The sequence below is a fragment of the Acanthochromis polyacanthus genome, chromosome 9, assembly GCF_021347895.1.
Source record: "Acanthochromis polyacanthus isolate Apoly-LR-REF ecotype Palm Island chromosome 9, KAUST_Apoly_ChrSc, whole genome shotgun sequence".
NCBI lineage: Eukaryota > Metazoa > Chordata > Actinopteri > Pomacentridae > Acanthochromis > Acanthochromis polyacanthus.
In genome coordinates this window covers 37632708-37653804 of record NC_067121.1, presented here as the reverse complement: position 1 = coordinate 37653804, position 21097 = coordinate 37632708, and the positions used below count along the sequence as shown (strand labels likewise).

Here is a 21097-nt window from a genome sequence, read left to right as displayed (position 1 = left end):
TTTCAGTCTTTATGCTCAACTAACCGACTGCTGGCTTTAGTCCCGTCATGGTGCTCTCCACTTATCTCTTCATTTTACATGCATGTTTTTTTTTTTTTTTTTTTGCTAATGAATGTGGCCAAAATTGCAGAAATACATCCTAGAGGAAACACTGGACAGACGAACATTTTTTACATGTGCCAAACATGCAATATTTATTCAAGTGCTGTTTTTGTTATCAGACTATTAGAGGCCATTGTTTTTGTTGTGTGGTTTTGTTTTATTTACTTAAGATATATCTGAATACTCTCAATAATTAAAAGTTCATTGCTCTTTGGGAGGGTGTAGTGGAATTATGTTATTATATTATATCAGTGGCATAAAATAATCATTAAATGGCAAAAAAAAAAACAACAACCCTGGAACAATTTATCATCTAACACAAATAGTTAGCAATCCGGCTCCATTTTCCTATTTACGGACAGACGTGAGAGTGTTATCCACGTATGCCCCTCCACCTTAAAATGTCAGACTGTTTCTTTAAATGAGTAGAACGCCTGCCCAGGTTTGTAGAGCTACTCGCTGGTTGTGGTTCCTGCCAGGTGTGACTGCTCCGAAATGAATCAAAGTGCAGCGCTGTGAGGTGTTGAGAGAGAACATGGCGATGGCTGCTCTTACTCATTAGTCTTCCTCAAACTGTTTGTGGCAGTGTGTCAGTGTTTTATGTGTTTGTCTTTCTTTCCTCATTGCACCTGTCCAGCACTCGGTGTAACCTTTTCTTATCAGGGATTAGCCGTGGAGGAAACGAACAAGCAATTATTTACAGCCTCTGTCTCTGTCTTTCTCTAAATAGCGCTCTGATACTCGTTTTATTCCTCTCTTCTTTCCCACGTCACCTTAGTTCAGTTGGTAGCTGAACATTGGCGTAAAACTAAAAGCAGTATGACCCATCCATAAAGATAAAACTTCACTTTGACCTGGTAGACTGTGTTTGTGTTCGAGCGAAGCCTTGTGGAGAGTTTAACCTCTCCTCCTCTTCCCTTCCCGCCCTCTCGCTTTGTCCTTGCTCCTCTTCCTGACCTTTTCATTTGACCTCTGACTTCTTCGTGGCCTCGGGGCCAATCTGAATCTTTGTTTGTCTTTGTGATTCTTCCCACAGTTCCGTGTGCCGCAGCCCCCTCACCCTCTCAGCAAGGTGACGCCACCCAACCCTCCATCGCAGCACTGGAGGAGGGACGCCCACATGGCCGACACACACCGCCTGCCCTGGGTGAATACAAACACAGCACTGCAGCTCTTCCAAGTGATTTCACACATTTTCACCAATAATCTCCACTCATTCCGGTGTAGCAGACGGCTATAGACCCGCAGCTCCGATAAAACCAGCACCACCTATAGGAAAGGAGAGCTAAAGCTGCCCCTTTTACACATGCACCGCGTTTCGTTAATCTAACAGCTGAATGTGTCGGCTTCATGTCAGAATGTACACGCTGGTCACTTTTGAGTAAAAGTCTGTAATTCTGCCAGATGAGCTCTAAAAACATTTCTGTACCGCTTTCAGCACAGCACAAATCTGAACTGCTCCAAACACAAGCAACACTGCTTTGTGTTGTGTGAATTCATTTAGGGAAGACTTTTCTACACATTTCAACGACGATATTGGTCCAAAAACATCAAAGAGGGCAAAAGATACAGTTTGTGTGCGCTACAATTTAAAATGTGTTCGTGGACATCATGAAATGTTCATAATCATTTGACTTTACTGTGATGGAAGCAGCTTAGTTTAATGATACTCACCAGTAGTGAGTGTAACCTGAGCTATTTCTTTATTTTACTCCTGAAAGCAGATAACAGGAGCTGAAGTTTGTTGCTTCCAGTTGTTTAGGACTATTATTTCAGAGTTTATAAAACAGCTGCAGGAAGTTGTGCACATTTAGACACAGAGCAACAGCAGCAACTTCATTATTAAGTTGTAATTAATTTCCCTGACAAGAATAACTTAAAACCTGAGAATAACTCCAAAACAATACAGTAACTTAAAACAGGAAAATCACACTCACACCTAAGTGCAAATTTAGAATAATCAATTAACCTCAGCAACAAACTAAACACTCCAGTGTGTAATAGATGAAGTTTTTACAGACAAGTTAATGAGACAAAACTGGTGTTTTGTGTCGTCTCTCTCCGTGCTAAAATGTGGGAAACCCTCTCCCTAAATCACTAAATGCGGCTCAAAATATGTCGCAGTCTGCTTACAGTTCAGACCTGTGCTGTGTTGAAGTGATATCTAAATGTTGCTTCATCCCACCTAGAAGATTGTGACTTAAATAGAAGCGTGAACAGGTCGCTCTCTGTTAAATTAACAGATTAACAGAAAGGACTGCAGATCTGAAAGTCTCCTATGTTTACATCTGCAGTTCTGCATTCCTGCTGCTGGCATTTTCTTTTCCATGTCTGAAGGTGGCGCACTTCTGCGTGTGTTGAACTGATTTGATCATGACAACAGCTCCCCCTTGTGGAGCATCTGAAAGCTTTTTTTCTTTTTCGGGTGGTACGAGCTAGTTCGGTGAATTTCTAAACTTTTGCAAAGTGCCATCTGTTGTCGTTTTACCGTGAACCCGTACACAGCTGTCATTCACATTAAATATGTGCTGTCCTGCTTGATCACCAGAATAATAAATGGGTGCACTTGAGCTAAAAAATCTCTGTGCATCTCTTCTAAACGCCGTTTTGCTTTGATGTGCTGTCATGACAGTTGAGCCCCGTGTCGTATGAAAGAGGTTTGTTGTTTATTATTAGAAGCGTTGACCTTGACCTTGGGTTTTGCCTCTTTCATGAACACAACAAACACTGGATTCAAAAAGCTTCACAGCTTTGTTTTCCCGTTTGTCTTCATGCTGTTTGTCATTGTTACATTTTACTTTGAGGTTTATATTTCGAGTGAATTCTAGTAAAAACTCGACACATTTATGTTTCCTCTGCATCGCGCGTTGATCGATTTTGTCTTAATGCCAACTGGAAACTTCCAAGTGTCGGTGAATTAATAATTCTCTGTGTGAGTAAGTGATATGTGGGGTACTAGAATGTTTGGAGGGAATCTCCCAGCCGTGATCCACATTTATATGCTTTACACTCACATACTCTCACATCTACAGACAGGTTTTTACATAACCATGCATACGGCTTCTTTGTCTTGTTTAAACGTAGTGTTTTTACAGTAATCTGTGTCTGTCTCTTCAAGGACACAATTAATTTAAGATGTCAGTTATCTCGGAGATACAGAGAATGAAGATTTGTCACACCACTGAAGCTTCAGACTTAAAGTAGACCGATTTTATTCAGTTTAACTCAGCATAACAGGTATAGATGCATGCAACATGTAGGGAAAATGGCCTAGAACATACAAAATATGATGTCATGCAAATAAAATCTAATCGTGCATGCAGGTAGATAGCATTTCAAAGATACTAATGGGTTTATTTTTACAGATTTACATGAATTATGCACAGAAATATCCTCACAAAATGCACCTTTTAGTAAAACGGAACAGAAATATTTACATTTAGACATTTCTGATAGTCTAATTTAGTGGCCATTGTGTGTTATTTGTGTATCAGTTAGCTAACCTCAGCAGATAACATTTATACTTCTGTTAAAGATGGCCATAGTCGCACATTACTCATCATCTTCGTGTTGAGTAAAATGAACACGGAGTTTTGAGGAGTGCATTTGTAACGTGAACACAACACGTGTGAAAGGACTTAATCCTGAGTCTTTCTCCAAGGAACCGGCTATTGTACCGACATGAATGGAAGAGCAGGGAGAGAGAGAGGAGTAATGTATGCAGAAGTTGAAGAAATGATAGAGTAGGAGAGGGAGGGAGGGAGGGCGAAAGAGAGGCAGACAGACAACAGACAGGCAGAATAATTTATGCAGAGCCCTGAGCTCCGGCAGGACACCGTTTCTAGGAGTGAGACCATGAAGCTGGACGTGCTGGTTAGCAGGAGTGATGCTGGTTACACACAGCAAGACGTCCAGTAGGTCAAACTTACCTACAGGAAGTATCCAGTGGTAGATTAAACAATAAAAGCTAAATAAACCTACTCATAAAGTGTGTGCATTATTAAAATTTTGACACTTCATTATGAGACAATAAAAATACACGTAAAGAAATGTGATTAAATAACTGCTCCATTTCCACCTGACATACAGTGATGTCAATGTGTTAGTATTTCTGCCACTTTTAATCAGATTATAGTTGAATGGCACTTTCAAACCTGTTCATACCTTTAGCAAATTTTGACGTAAAGTTACTTTTATTCAACCAGCAAGTTTGTTTTTGATTGGAAATGACACAGGGGTTTCCCAAAAGGCAAGGCAAGTTTATTTATATAGCGCATTTCAACCACGCGGCGATTCAAAGTGCTTTACAAAGACATTAAAACAGAAGATGACAACAATTATTAAAAGAAAAACAAAAGAAATCATTTATGAAATCATTAAAAAAGGTCAGAACAGTAAAAAGATCAAAAACAAAAGTCAGAAAACAAGGGCTGTTTAAAATAACTGTCGTAAAATATGATTTACAATAACTTAAAACAATTTCATCAAAAGCAGCTGAGAACAGGTACGTCTTCAGAATGGATGGATCAAAAGATAAGATGATGTACAAGAGGCATCAGTGTGGGGGAAAAAAGTATTTCTCAGCTTTTGTTTACATCTAAAAGTAACTTTTAATCAAAAAAATTTGCTAGAAGTATGAATAATTTCGAGCTTGACTGTATAATAGATCCAGCATTGATGGTTTCCTTCATCTCTAATCATCAGGAATCTGCTGTTTTACCAACTCTGATTTGCAGGAAACTTTTTTTATCATAAACTCTGGATTTTTCTAATTTTGTCTGTGTAATTTTACATTGATATATCAAGCGTCTTCCAAAATAACCCAGCATGCAACACGGTTTTTTTCACACATGAAAATTTGAGGCTGTGTTTGGATCACAATATCTCTGCAACTATTGGATATAACAGCCGTATTTTCACTGTTATTTCTCACTGATTTTAAATCTGTAATAGTGACCAAGTAGATTAAATTGTTATAAGTAAGTTGAAATGCACACGTCAAGAAAAAGATTAATAATGCAGAAATCAACATGTTGTTCTGTGTCACAGTAATAGGAAACAAAACGTACAGGATGAAATACTTGGTCATACAAGCTGTTTTTGTTGAACTTTCATGACTGATGGAGCCGGTTAAACGAGTTGTACCACAGAAATAATGCTGTATCACCTAATCCTAGTAGAACACTGTTAATATTTCAGTCTGCTGCTGAATCAATGACACGATGAGAAATAAAAGTCCACGTTTTTATTTTTACTTGAATAATGTCACTGAAACATGTATTTCAGTACGTAAAAAATGTGCCAAAGGTTTGTCAACAGGCAATTTCTTTCAATAACTCTGAAAGTATTTCATATATTAAGCCCAAATTTCCCACATATCTATATAAATACACATATTTCATGCTATAAAGATTTCAGGCAAATCAGAGTAGAGGTAGTTCTAAAACTCTGAATGACCCGGCATAAATGCATCGAATACACACTAAAAAAGAATTTCAGTCTATTACAGAACCGCTGGTCCAGAATGTTTACTACATTAAAACTCCCCATGAGAATATACAGTTGCAACCAAAATTATTCAGTGCCAATTTGGGTTTTAAGTACTATCTACTACTTTTAAGTTGTTTGGAATAAATTTGACATAGAAGTGGATTTTAAACAGCTGAATGTAAACAGTAATACAAGGGTTTTCTCTAAATTCCACACAAAATGTTAATTTTAATAACTAAAATGACTGAATAATTTTGGTTGCAACTGTATGATATGAACCCTGAAGATGACATTTAAAGGGGAACTTCGGTTTTTTTCAACCTGGGGTATGTTTTGATATGTCTTTTCATACATGTGAGTGATGGAAATATGGATTTTCAACATAGCTCCAGTGTTTAGCCAGGCAGGCAGCTTAGCAGCTCAGCTAGCGAAAAGTATGGGGCAACTTGCCCCCCCCCCCCCCGTGTCAAAGTCCGCCCTAACGTGCTTTTTTTTCCCACACTGACCGGCTCGGATAGTCTCAATGAGTGTCCCACAACATACTAGAGATGAGAAGTGAACGAAAACCTCCACATTACCTGGCGATCGCTCTTTGTTGTGGTCTGTATCCAAATCTCAGGACGCCAGAAAGCAAATCTCGTTCCGAAATCGCGCAATAGCTCGCGCTAACACTGGTTTTGGCGCGAGCTATCATGCAATTTTGGAGGTTTTCGCTCACTTCTCATCTCTAGTATGTTGTGAGACACTCATTGAGACTATCCGAGCCGGTCAGTGTGAGGAAAAAAGCACGTTAAGGCGGACTTTGACGCGGGGGGGCAAGTTGCCCCATACTTTTCGCTAGCCGAGCTGCTAAGCTGCCTGCCTGGCTAAATACTGGAGCTATGTCGAAAATTCATTTCTCCATTACTCACATGTATGAAATGACATATGAAAACAGACCCCAGGTTAAAAAAAAAAAACACGAAGTTCCCCTTTAAGATCCACTTTGGCGAGCCTATAGAATGAAGGACTGAAAAAGTTGAAAAAACTTTGGAACACTTTGGATGAAGACAACAGTGAGAGCGCATGACGCATCTCTTAAATTAGAAACTAAAGTTAAATGTCTGCTGTTGATCCCTTTTAACTATAATTAAAGGGGAACAATGCTGATTTTACTTGTCAGAGTTAATTTACGAGTCACAGGGAACACAAAATGTGCTTTAGAGCTGCTTGTAGGAGGCGAAGACTTGAGTGTTTTTGGAGTTGACCTACATTAGAGAGTAAATTGTCCCTCTGCTTTTAGAGGCTTAATAATAAATGGCCGGACTTGTCCTTCAATGTCTTCGTTCTCTTTGGTTGTGATTCATTGTAGGATTGTGTGCACCTAAAACATTACGATGATGTTTTTCAGAGGTTTTTTTTTCCCCAACAAATCTCACTAAAAGAGCTCCAGGCCCTTTAGTTCCAGTTCAAGACATAAATCTTTTAAAATGGCTCTGTGAGCCTCAGTAATTTGCTTTAACAGCTGGCCACTGTTTCTGTTTTACTCCTATAGAAGAACCAATCAAGGGAAGCTAAATTGCATTTGTTTGGGACCATTATGAGCCCCAGATGAATATAATTTTAGTCAGTTCAGCAACATTTACAGCAACAAGATTGTGTGTGTGTGGAGTTAGATCAAAATAAATACACAATCCTACATTCTTCAAGCCATCTGCAACATTTTGAATGAGGCTTCAGTGCAATTTCCCTTTGGGATTAATATTTTTCTTGCTATTTTTCTGTGTACTCTGCCTGAAATCATTGCGTTTGAGTCATACAATATGCTGTCGGCGACTCAAACTTTGCTATTCATTTAAGAAAGCAATGTGTGCTCAGACTGTAAAGCTGCCAAAAGGAGCAGCCAAGACGAGGCGAGCGATGCTAGCTGTTACTGTAGGATACGAGAGTTTGTATTAAAGTGAAACACAAAGCAGCACACATCCTGTCGTTGCACATGTACAGCCTCTTCTGGTCTCCTTCCCACAAAATCACAGAACGTCTGAAGGTGGGAAAATGTTCCACTGTGTCCCCAATTATAATTAGATCCCAGTAAATGAACAAACATAAAGGGGGATAATGGAAGATTTTACAGTCAGCGGTTGATAATTTTACATTTTCCTGATTGCACATTTCATTTCTCCGTTTCCCACATTTTATTTTAAACTCTGAGCTCAAACCGCGGTTCACCACAACGGCTAGAGAATTACACAGTGAACATACTCTGTGTGTGCTTATATATATATATAAATATAACTCAACCCCTAACTCATCACTGAGCTCACCAGTCATGCAACTTATAACTCGCCGCTGCATGTGGGTTTGAGATACAGCGGAGAAGAGTGAGAGGGAATGAAAGAGTGCGAGATGAAAGAGAAATCGAGGATGAGATTAGGAGAGAGCTACGGAGAGGGGTGGAAGGAGAAGGATGGTAAGAGATGAAGAGCAAAAGAGTACGAGATGGAGAGACTGGTGTGGCTAGCCAAGCAGAAAAGACTGTCAGTCTCTATAAAAGATCTCCTCTGTCAGATTAGTATTAGAGGGCTTCTCTAACACTGCCTCTCTCGCTCCTTTCCCTCTCATGTCTCTCACTCTTCTCTTGCATGATTCTCTCACTCCATTTCCCTCCTCATGTGTCTCTGCTCTCAGAAGAATTTGTTATCATATACGGAGCTGCTCCCGGCTTTCTCTTTTTGCATGTCAGATTAGCGCTGACGCATTTTTACGCACAAAGATCTGCCTGTGTCTATTCTCTCAAGCAAAATGGGCTCGTACATATAAATTACTGTATTGTTCTGCCGCTGAATGAGCGACTATTTGTTCTTCAGGCTTTCTTTCAAGACTGGGAATATCATTAGTGATAATTAGTGTGTGATAGGAGCTCCGGCTGAGGAGGAATGACTACATGACAGAGTTCAGACTGACTTTAGTTCAGACTGGATTCAGCGCTCTGAGGTAACGATGATGGCTGCTTTTTCCACTCTAGTCCATCTATTAACTCTGACAGTAATGTTTCATGGCACTCGGGTCTCTTATAGTCCCCTATGCAATTCCTATTGATTTTTTTTTTCCCCCAAGTTGTCACTCTGCTGTAGGCAACATTGCCCATCCACCCGAGCTCTTAGTGTGGCCCATCACGATCTGTCAGAGTCCCCAAACTTGACTTTGTCCCACATCAGTGATTCAAACCACAAATGTGTGCTTGGTTTGGCGTAATACGATTAAAAATACACTTATAGAACATACGAAAGTCAGGTTTAACAGGTGGATCTAAAGCCCAATTCTTACGGGATTAGTTTGACCTCAGGACCAGTGGTGATTTGTAATAATTGCGAAGGATGTCTGTAATTTGTAAAGTAATAATTCCCCTGCAAATTACCCACCATGTTTCACCAAACACAGACGTCCTGTGATGATCAGTCCCTCCAGGAATTCGCGATGTTGCGATCGCGCGAAATCAACCAATCTCCGCAAATTTTGCACGGCCTTGCAATTTTGTCCAATCACCGCAACTTTCCCGCAATTTTGGCCCGCCTCCCGTGAGTTCCACCAATCATAGCAGCTCCCAGCGCAAACGTAATGCACATACGTCACCGAATTCACTTCCTGTTTATGGTTTGAAGATGCAGACGTGTGCGATACTAATGTCTCTCATTTAACAACAAAAATTACTGCTGAAGACCGTGATAAACAATTAATTCCCTGATGTTCTTCACCAAAGCGGAGCTAAACTGTTTTACACTCGTGCAATATTGTGGTGGAATACAAAAAAAAAACATCAATTGATACACACTTTTTTTTTAACATGAAATATATTAGAACGGCTGAAATGAGCGGACAACAGACCAGACAAATCACCATGATGGAAACTGTTACATCCAGATCCGTTAGAGCACTGAAAGAATGAAGGTAAATTAGATTAATTATTCCACCAAAGAACACGGCAGAGTTGTGACGATCAGTGTGTGTGAATCCTTCCTCTGTTACCAACATCACTCAAAAACAGACTCGGGGATTTAAATGAAAATTTCAGGGTCGGTCAGAAATGACACAAGGACCAAGTGATTAGACTTCGGCAGTGATACGGCTTAAAGTTTGGATCCACGGATTTGTTAAGGATTCATAGCGGGATGGCGTCTGATAGCGGCATGGTAACCATGACGACAAGTGAACGCTACCTCAGCGGCCCGCTGACGATCACATGATTGTGATCCTACAACAAATCTACCACTGTGGACTTATCGGAAATGACACAAAGAACAACTGATTAAATTGTGGGGGTGTTTCTGAGTCCCGTCAATTCCCGTCACCCCCTGCATAGTTAGGTCACGTCATATTAAACCAGTATCTGGCTGCTGCTCATGTCCCACCATGGTATGCCAGCATTTGTGGAAATGGGTCGGAATGTTAAATAATTAATTTCGGAATAAATATTGTCAATTACAGCATTGAAACATGTTCTACAAGCTGGAAAAAATGCAGCTTTTTAGCAATTGTCACCGTCTCCTGCAATTTTATCACAACAAATAAGCTTAAAACATCGCAACTTTTATTGCAATTTTTTAGAAAAGCTGCCGCGAATTCAGGCATTTTCGGCCGCAACAATCACGAAAAACGCCCGCGAAATCCTAGAGGGACTGGATAATGCGAGCCCCCTGCGAATCTGCACCTGTATGTAGCTTTTTTTGTTGTTGTTGTTGTTGTTTTGTTTATTAAAAATATTCTAATAAAAATATTGTGGGCAAACAAAAAATACAGATTTTGTTTATCAAGTGCGAATACGCTGCAATAATCTCAGATGACGAGGGGTAATCCACACATTACCAGAGATCTCCAGGTGATACTAATCGTACATAACTGTTTTTTTTCATTTTTGTCTTTAGTCGTACCAGGTGGGTGGTTTGGGCGATGACGACTTCAACATCCCGCCCATCACCCCGCCCACCCTGCCAGACCACATGCTGCCCCCACGCCTCCCTCACGACTCCCCGTCCGGACCGTACCACCCCATGGACCCCCCCTCCAGCTCGGCTCCTCACCACCCCTACCAGCTGCAGGGCATGGATCTGCCCGGTCTGCCCGGTGGCCAGGATGGAGGCGCCATGCTGAGCCAGGACGGCGGCGCGTTCAGCCCGGACGGCGGCCCGATGACCAGCACCCTGTCTGTGGTGAGTGGACCCAAATAAGTCACACAGTCTGTGTGTTTGGCATGTATGTAACAGGAACAGGCACCAAGGAGATGGAGGGAGTAGAGTTTTAAAGCTGGATTCATACATATGGCTAAAAATGCACCGATTAGTTGATTAACCCTCGTGTCGTCCTGCGGGTCAAATTGAACCGTTTTAAAGTTTGAAAATGTGGGAAAAATATATTTTTACAGTGAAAACTTTTGCAACATTTAAGTGCAATTTTTGAACATTTTTTGGTGCAAAAAAAGAAATGCTAAAAAAAAAAAGTTTCTTTAAGAACATTTGGAAAAAATCAACCAAAATCCAGCGAAATTCGCTGGATTTTGGTTGATTTTTTTCCGAATGTTCTTAAAGAAAATATTCAAACTTTTACTCATATATATGAAATCACTTTAGATATTTTTAGGATTTTTTTTTTACATTGTTATTCATTTTTTGAAAATATTTACCTTTTTCTTTGTATTTTTTTATTTTTTTAATTTCTATTTCTTGCCAAAATTTTGGGATTTTTAGAAATTAAACAAACTTTTAAGGAATTTTTGGAATTTTCTTCCTGAAGATTATACAAATTTTTATAAATTTGGGAAATTTTTAGCTGAGTTTTTGGATTTTTTTCCATACAAGGAAACAACTTTTTTTTTTGGTGCCTGTAAATGAAGACGATTAATTAATTAATTAATCACTTCATCGAACAACATGAAATTGACCGTTGTGATATTTAAGCATATTTACCGCTTGATTTTCAATTCATTCGCTGTTTTTTTTTTTTTTTTTTCACCTTTATTTGATATTTACAGTGGAGAGAGACTGAAAATGTAGAGAAAGAAAGCAGGAGATTTCCATTTACACCCATGTTATACTGTTGTAAAAGTCACCCCAGAAATATGACCTCCACTGTGTTTAACCACTACACTAGAGGTTTAACACAGCAGGGAGGGGAGAGGTCTTCCAATGGCCTGACACAGAAGGACCTGGTGATTATTAATGTCATTTAGTTTGACCTCTGCACCAAACACTAACGTGACCGTTTTCATGAAATTAATGGAAGGTGAAAATGGTTTGACTCTGGCTTTAGCAGGGGTGGAAACTTCATCACAGTATTTTGAACTTGAAAGGCAACAATGTTTGAAAAGTTATTTCCACTGTTTTTAATTCCAATTTTATTTTATTTTACTTGTTAGGTGTCAGTTTTTGGAAGTTAACGCTGTAATTCTGAGCAAGGTCATTAAAGATGGAGCAGGTTTTTCGTGAATTTAACAGTTTGATTCTTACTTATAAATGCATTCACCTCGGAAAAACTTGCTTGTTTTTTCATTCGGTTGTGTCCATGTAGCACCAAATGTTCTTCATAGCTGTGAGCTCAGCTGTATCTGGGGGTTTTGCGTGTCTCTGAAGTAACACGTTGCTGTTTTTCTTGTTTTTACTCACGTTTGTGGAGTGCGGGTCTTTCTGCGTCTGCTTTTATATCTTCCGTTCTCAGTCATTTCTTAACTTTGAGTACATTTCTAGCTGTGGAGGACGGAAGATTGAGATTTTGCAGACCTCAATAAGGACCAAACGCTGGTGTTTTACACCCCCCCCCCCTTTTTTTTTAAGTAAATGAGCTCTTTCCATTAGCTTTGACAATCAGAAGTTACAAATATGTTTTTGTTTCCATTTAGAGCTTCAGTTTGTTTTAGTTCAGGTTCCACATTCAGCTCACTTTGGTCTCCAGTGGGCCGGACCAGTAATTTTACCTAATTTAACCTAAATTTAACCTAATTTTTTCCCTTTGTTTTAGTGCAAAAAAGTTCACATTTAATGAACAGGTTGTTAATATTTTTAAAAAATATTGTGAACAACCTGAAATTTCTTAAGAAAAAAAGTGCAGTTTCAGCAACATTCAGCCTCAGTTTATCATGTCCACATTACAACTTCCAGATCAGAGTGTCTACAAAGGAACACAACATTTAGCCACAAGTATCTGGAACTGAATCATATTGTACTTTATGATCAAAATGACAAAAATAGACAAAAAAACAAGACAAAATATTACAAAAATGAGAGAAAATGACAAAACACGAAACAAAACTTCGACAAAAAATTTTGACAAAAAAGTTATAAAGCGACAAAAAATGCACAGAAGACAGAAATAAGACAAAAAATGACTAAAAAATGGATAAGCAACGCAAGTGGGACAAAAAAACACAAAACGACAAATGATACACAAAACAACAAATAAAGCAAAGTACAAAATGACAAAAAAATCACGAGACAAAAAGAAAACACAAAATGACAACAATAATACACTAAACAATTAACACAAAACGATAACATGAGACAAGTGACAAAAGTCAGACAAAAAAACAAAAACAAGACCAAATATTGCAAAAATTAGATACAAAATGACAATAGAACAATGAATAATGAAGTATTTTACTTTATGATCAAAACAACTTTTAATGATATAGAAAAATATTATAATAAATTTATAGTCTTACAATCTGCAGTTAATGTCTTCTCTGTAGTTTTTACACTCTGAGGACCGGATTGGACCCTCTGGAGGACCAGTTTTGACCCGTGGGCCGCATGTTGGACACCCCTGATTTAGAGCAAGTGAGAACCCGATGGATTTATTTCAGTAGAAAATTTTTGTTCGAGTTGCAGTAAATGTGTTATTTAATGGATCAAATAAAGGAGTTTATTTAACATTTCATGAAGTAACCTCATTGAAATGAGCTGATTCTGTGGTTTTTGCTGTCCAGATCAGTCGTGGAGCCTCTGAAGTGTTGCCGGCAGCCGTACATTTAGTCATATTTTGATAAAACTGTTATCATCTGAAACCTAATGTCCACACAGATGGACTACATTAGGCTTTAGTGCGTTATGTTGCAGGGGTGGATTGGGACTTTTTTCTGAAGCAAAACCCCCCAGCACTGAAATCATTGAAACTGTGGTAAAGTCCAGCTGCTGCTGACCAGCAGTGAGGAAACGACACACTGGTTTGTGTCTGACACTAAAAAGACGCACTTCAGGGTGGACTCTCAATCGGAGTCTCGCTCAAATGTACTTTGACTTTACTGATTAGAAGGAAATTGAGGATCTCAGTGAGTCTTCAGATTTGAACCGGCTGCCAGCGGATACGTTTTAACTGTTTTCTTTCATATTTTATTCAGTTTAACTGTGTGAAATAGGATTTTGCCCGGGGCAGTGTTATTTGAAGGCCGGTCATGGCCGCTGGTCGATCTGACATTTGCTTCATATTTTAAGTCTTCATTTCACAGTAAAGTGAAAATCTTGCTTTTCGCTGTGACATTCAGACGTACAGTAAAGAAACCCCACACTGCTAGTTTCTTCAACTGTCACAGAAACTGGCTGTTCAGAGGGCTGCCAGGGGTGTTCAGTGTCAGGATCTGTAATAAAGATGATTCTCATTTTTATTAAGAATGAAACTTTCTCACCTCCCACTCCTGATCTGTCTGTCTGTCGTCTCCATCTCCATATTGAATGTGCCCGCTGTAATATTAAGTGTCAGTTTGACAAAACATGAGAAGCGTTGAACCCAGACTTCAGCTGAATGAGAATGACTGTTAAACACCAAAACACAGATTGTTCTCTAATAACTTTTAATTAAATTCAGATGTGTTTCTCTTCTCTTTGCTTGTGATTAACCTGTCTGTTAACTGTACAACAATGGAGATAATTATTTCAGTGGCCTGAAGGGAAGCTCTTATTTTTCCATCTCTGTCGGTCTCAGTCCTACTTTTCTCTCTCTCTCTCCTTTTCTCTACCTCACTCTTATATTTTCATACTAACATACATTTACTGCCAGTCCATGAATTATGGTTGCCTAGCAACCGCTCTCGGCTCAGCCTAATCGGGGTGTATTGGTGGGGGGTTGTAAGACTGAAGTCGATGTGTGTGTGTATTATTCCTAGAGGAGGAAAGACTACTCGGTAGCAGTTCATATTGAGATGTGGACGGCTCTGTTTCTGTGTGGTTACCGTCTGATTGAAGGTTTGACTCCAGAATTATTAGCTTACAGAATGCTCTGCTGCTGATATTGTTCCAGCTCATATTCTGTGACATTTACATTTAATAAATTACATCCCACCCCTCCTCTTTTTTCTTTTATGCGCTGATGCAGTGGAAAAAAAATCTTTCCAGCTGTGCTCTGTTAACTTGGCACCGACAGTTTGTCTGAAAGAAGAAGAAAAAAGCAAAATTCAGCAAGAAAATCTTCAAGAACAAATTCCACATTACCGTTTGGTTCGGCGGTGTAGCAGTATTTACAGTGAGACTACAGCTTTTATGCCAAACTTGAAATCTTTCTCATGTCTACGGTCTTGCTTTTTGGTTTCTCTCCATCCCAGCGAGGCAGATCACCGTTCTGCTGGTGGTTTCTACCAGTTAAAAGGGAGGTTTTTTTTCCCCCCTTCTTTCACCAAAGTCCATCTTTAAAGGAAAACATTGTTGGGTTTGTCTTCACAGAAATGCAAAGTGCCAGTCAGTGTGCTTTATCGTAAACAGATGAGCCAAAATAGACATCCCCCTCTCAGTTTTTCAATTACATTCCTAGAAAATGTGCATAGTGGTATACATTAGCACTGTGATAAAACATTTAATACAAGTCAAGTGTCTGTGAGATCATTTTCAGCTGCTGTCCCATAGAGGTGATGAATTCAGTAGCTGATCATACGAGCACTTTTCGTGTTTAATACCAGATATTGGAGGACAAGGTTCATAGACCAGGTTAATTTTAGACTTTCTGATTAGCCAGAAAGTTTCATAAAGTTTCATTAAAAAGTGCCTGTTGACCTGCTTTCATGTTTTTCAGACTATGTTTGAACAACAATCCCTCAGGAGCTATTAAGGATAAAAGTCTGACTTTTTTCAGTGATTTCTAATTGTGACAACGATTCAAGGTCTGCAAATGTAAAAAAATACTTTTGAAGTTTTATTTGGATAACATATTTTAAAAACTCCACAATAGATTGAGCTATTTAGCCTGTTTTGTTTTTGTGCAACAGCTTGTCACATCTGCTCAATCAGTGATGAATTCAATGAGAAAAACTTTATCATGTTTGCTGTAGTACTCTGCATGCTTTGTTTTGTCTTGGGCATCAGTAGTTCACTCCTGCATCATCAGTTTTTTTAGTGCGGTTCACCCATAATCGGATATTATTTCATCTACTTCTCTAATGTTGCATCAAAACCGTGAGAAGAAACAGCGAAAATTTCAGGCTTTTATCTTCAATACTTCCTGAGATATTGTCGATCAAGCATAACCTCAATTTATAATGTGTGAAAACAGGAGCTGAAAGTGGGCCAAAGGGTGATAAAAAAATAAAAAAAATAAAACCTCTCAGAACCTATTTGATCTATTAGTTTTGGAATTTCATTTTAAATAATAATGGTTCATTTTAAAAAGTTTCAAGCAAATCAGAGGTGGTTGAGCAGAGATGGCAATAAACATTAGACTTTTCTACTTTTCTTGGTCTGATAGTTTTGTAAATTACATTTTTTTTTTCCAGAACTTTTCATTGATTCAGGTATTTTTGGGTTTAAATAATTAATCAAGAAACGGAATGAGAACGAGTGTTGGCACACCCATGGGCGTCAGTTTGTTTTTAAAAGTGGGGGGGATGGAGACCACAGCACTTCGAGAAAATGTCGAAGAACGGCGGCAAAATGCCACAAGCTGGGCTCAAACTCACAACCACCGCAGCAAAGGCGGAGGCTCAAGCTGTTAAGCTATCGGTACATGTGAGTAGAGGGTCTGTGGGCCGCTATCATACTATTTCTCCCGGGCCGAAATTTTGCCCCTGCACGCCTCTGGTCGGAGCTTCCACTTGGCACCGGCGCAAATTTAGCATCTGCACGTTTTTTTTTTTTTTAACCTCACGAAGGTGTGCTGCGTGTCTGTGCAACTCTCGGCCGAGTGCGGATGGTGCATTCAGGAGCGTCGGAATTTTCTATACTACTGAAAATAACTGGGTTTACAACGGCTTACATGTGAATAATTGGAATGTGTTGGAGACAAAGTGACCCCTGACAAAAAGTGGGGGGGACACGTTCCCACCGTCCCCCCCCAAACTGACGCCTATGGGCACACCTTTTAATATCAGCTCAGTCTTGCATTGAGACAGTTGCAGGTTTGAGTGTTTTAAGTGCTTTTTGAAAACTTTATAACATAAAATCTAATTTAATTTCTTGCTCCAGAACAGCAACTGAAAGGACTTTGCAGTGACATTGTTCTCTTATTAACCCTGTGGGTCAAAATTGAGTCTGAAAATGTGGAAAACAAAATATTTTCACAGTGAAACTTCTGATGTCCACATTTTCAACATTTTTGGGAAATCTTTGAACATTTTGTGGTGGGGGGGAAGAAATGTTAAAAATGTTTCTGAAGAACATTCACAAAAAAATCAACCAAAATCCAGCAAATTTCGCTGATTTTTATGTGAATGTCCTTAAAGAAAATATTAGAAGTTTTACTAAACAAATATTTAATTTCACTGCTGTATTACTCTGATTACTTGAACATCATTTGATGATACCCAAACATCTTCATGATCATTTAGGTAAAATATTCTTGTGCATTCATACCACACAAACACAGATTCATTTTTTTTTTTTTTTTAGAGTCAAAGCCAGACCAGATTCAGAATTTACCAGCTGCACTTTACGCCTCGATGTGTGATGTGAAGCTGCCGTCTACAGATTTTTCCCTCTTCATGTCATGAGTCAGTCGTTGCTCAGCCATCAGGGGTTCCCCCTTTGTTTTTCTCTTAGGCCCTCATTAGAAATGACCCCAAAAGGAAAATCTCAATTATGTATTTCCACTCGTAATGCTTTCAGTTGTGAGCCGGTTTTTCTGATTGTGATGATCACCGTTGTCCTCCAAAGCCTGCGGTGAGACCTTGTGACCTCCGATTCCTGTCAGCACTCGCTGCTGTCATGATGCTGCAGCAGAATCAACGCAGCGGAAATTTAATTTCCGTTGTTTACTTTTCTTGCATTTTCCTCTTGCGCATTTGAATACAGACAATTTGTCATCATTCAAAGTTTTATTCAGTTATCATAATTATGTTTTATAGAATGTAGTGATAATTTCAGTTGTTAAATTTGATTTTTCACAAGTCGCTTTTCAATTTTTTCCTTTCAAGCAGTGTGTTTTTAATCCATCAATGCATCGCCAATACATCAAACAGTCCCCCTGAAACCATTTCATGTAGATGATTTAAGCTGTCCACTAAGTTTGACAGAGTAAAAGCTTCTTGGAAGACTAGCAGCGGGGTGCTTTGACTGTTTACTAAAATGGCATTTATTGAACCCAGCCGATGCCAAACCACAGCTACTAATTTCAGCATTTCCACCAGCTCTGCATCAGTCTGAAACCTCTTCCCATGTTAGAGAAATGTCACTCAGCGTTCCATCTAAATACCACAGCAGCATTCAGAGCTGCTGCCGGTAAATAGGCTCAGGTAATGTGTTCCCGAGAGGGCCACGCCGCACCACATCCGTTATTATTCAATGCTCGCTTAGAGGAAACTCTAAATGCAAGCCATCAGCCGAGCCCCGTCTTCTTATTTGTGACGTTAGGTGTCAAAGTTCCCACACTGAGGGTGTAAGAAATGTTAGCTTTTGTTTTCCTGAGAAGTGGACAGAACATCTCTGAGTCACTCTGAGACTACTCGTATTTTTTTTTAATGCCGTTGGGGCTGAACTGGAGGGCAAAAGTTCATTATGCTCAGAGTTTACTCAGAAATAGGAAAAAAGCATTCATCCATTTGTACAAAATGATTCCATTTTATATGAGATTTATTTAACCCTCGTGTCATTCTGCGGGTCAAAATTGACCCGTTTGAAAATGTGGGGAAAAAAAAGTATTTTCACCGTGAAACTTGTGATGTCCACGTTTTCTACATTTTTGGGAAATATTTGAACATTTTTTGGTGGAAATAAAGAAATGTTATAAAAGGTTTCTTTGAGAAGATTCACCAAAAAATCAACCTAAATCCAGTAAATTTCACTGAATTTTGGTTAATTTTGTTGGTGAATGTTCTTAAAGAAAATATTAGAAGTTTTACTGATTTATATGTAATCACTTTAGATATTTTTAGGATGTTTTGGGAAAATTTTAACTGATATTTTTTTTAAATATTTACAAGAATTTTCTTGCCAAATTTGGGAGATTTTTTTAAAATATAACATTGAAGGGAAACTTTTAAGGAATTTTTGGAATTTTCTTCCTGAAGATTTTGCTAATTTTTATAAATTAAAGGAATTTTTTTTTTTCGCTGAATTTTTGGATTTTTTTCAGAGAAAACAATGATATTTTTTGGTGCCCGTAAATGAGGACAACAGGAGGGTTAAGATTCCCTCCATTCTTCACAGGTGTGATCAGGCTGTCTGGTCACTTTATATCCTGTAAAAAACTCTTTCTGATGAATTGATAAACCGATAAAGGAGGGAATAAATCAATGCTTGTGTTCATTCATTCTCCTCCATGTGAACTTATTTGGCAACTTTTTCTGGAGCGAAGCAAATGGAGTTTAAAACCTCCACTGGTGTACTTACACATGGGTGGGAAATGATGTTTAAATGACTTCTGATCCCGTCTTCCCTCAGACCTGCATTTCCTGTTGCCACGGTTACTATCAGATTTCATTATTAGTGAATCCTTGGCGGCTGCACGCTGCGCTAACCCCGCCGAACACTCAGATTCTGTTTCAGAGCCACGACTGTTACACGAGTGTGTTACAGCCCAATATGGAAATAAAGGAACAAAACTTGACAATAAGTCACCTTAACACATCATTTAATTAAATTTTTGTTGGTTTAAAGGCTGTTTTCATCTTGAGTATCATCTTAGGAAAATATCTGACTCTCTGCTGTGTTTACCAGGTAGTTGCTTTATAAAATCATTTTGGTGAATCGTCCTGTTTTATATCCGTTCTTCTTTTAAAATCATCAGATTTTTAGAGTAGTTTCTGCTCAACCACCTCTAATTGTCCTGAAATCTTTCTAGCATGTCCATGGATGCTTACAAAGACATTTGTGACATCTTGGCTTCATATATCAAGCGCTTTTTGATTTAAAATCTGTCAAAAAGTTGCCTATTTAACCCAGTTTCGGCATGTTATTTTGAATGCATTTAGGCTATTTTCAAACGACAGTAACTTAGGAACTATTCAAGATAAAAGCCTGAAACCTCCATGTATAAGTAAGTCATTTTAAAGATCTGTAGTGTATGATTAAAAACATCTCAAGCAAATTAGCCATGATTGAGTAGAAGGCCATCTGATGATTTGAGAAGGAATAACCCCCCTCTGTTTAGTTCTTTATTGCCTGGTTAAGAGCTAACTAGATGCTTTGTCTGTGTGCTGCTTGGTGGTGAGAAGGTAATAAATAGTCTTTTTTCTGGAGACACGGCTGATTAAAGCAGACTAAAAATGATTTATCGCTGCAGAGTTCTTTATTCATGAACAACTTTCTACAAATGTGGACAATCTTTTAGTCATCGTGGACATTTGTTAGTCAGTTTTGACTATTTTTAATCATTTTGGACCATTCTGAGTGCTTCAAGACAATTTCTTTTTTAGTTTGGGCATTTTTGAATCATTTTGAGCAACCTTTATGTAATGATCAATTTTACACCATTTTGGGCGGTTTATTCGTCATTCTGGACCAACGTGAGTCATACCAGACAGGTTTTTAGTCATTTTGAACCAAATTCTAAGTTCTTTTGGACACTTGTTATTTTGGGTCATTTTCAACAACATTGTATAACTTTGGACAATCTTTCAGTCATTTCAGACATTTGTTTGTCAGTTTTGACTATTTTTAATCATCCTGGACCATTTTGAGTCCTTCATGACAATGTTTGTTTAGCATTTTGAGTTATTTTTAACTAATTTTGAACAACCTTTATATAATTCTGGACATTTGTTGTGATTTATGGACCAATTTTATGCCATTGTGGGCAATTTATTTATCATTCTGGACCAACTTGAGTCACACTGGACACATTTTGAGTCATTTTGAACAGAGTTGTTTTGGACATTTGTTGTGATTTTGCGCATGTTGCAGTTTTGAAACCGCTATAAACTCTTGTAACATTCCACATAATAGTTGGATCTGTTGTTGATGGAAAACTATAATTTAAATAAGCAGCTAGATGAAGCAAGCACAAATGTTTGCTGACGGATGATTAGAATTTCTAACGTCCAGATAAAAGATATAACAGCAGGTGATTTTCATTGTGGGCGTAGGGCTGCTTTTATTCACATTTGTGCGATTTATGCACTCGATCT

At 38.6% G+C, this 21097-nt stretch overlaps 1 protein-coding gene across 1 annotated transcript in view; it reads left to right on the top strand.

The window, feature by feature from the left end:
* Positions 1–21097, top strand: part of tox (thymocyte selection-associated high mobility group box) — a 66893-nt gene that overhangs the window by 27880 nt on the left and 17916 nt on the right. Inside the window, 2 exon segments of the mRNA XM_022213682.2 lie at positions 1139–1249; positions 10494–10778. Coding sequence (XP_022069374.2) covers positions 1139–1249; positions 10494–10778 — 396 coding nt within the window.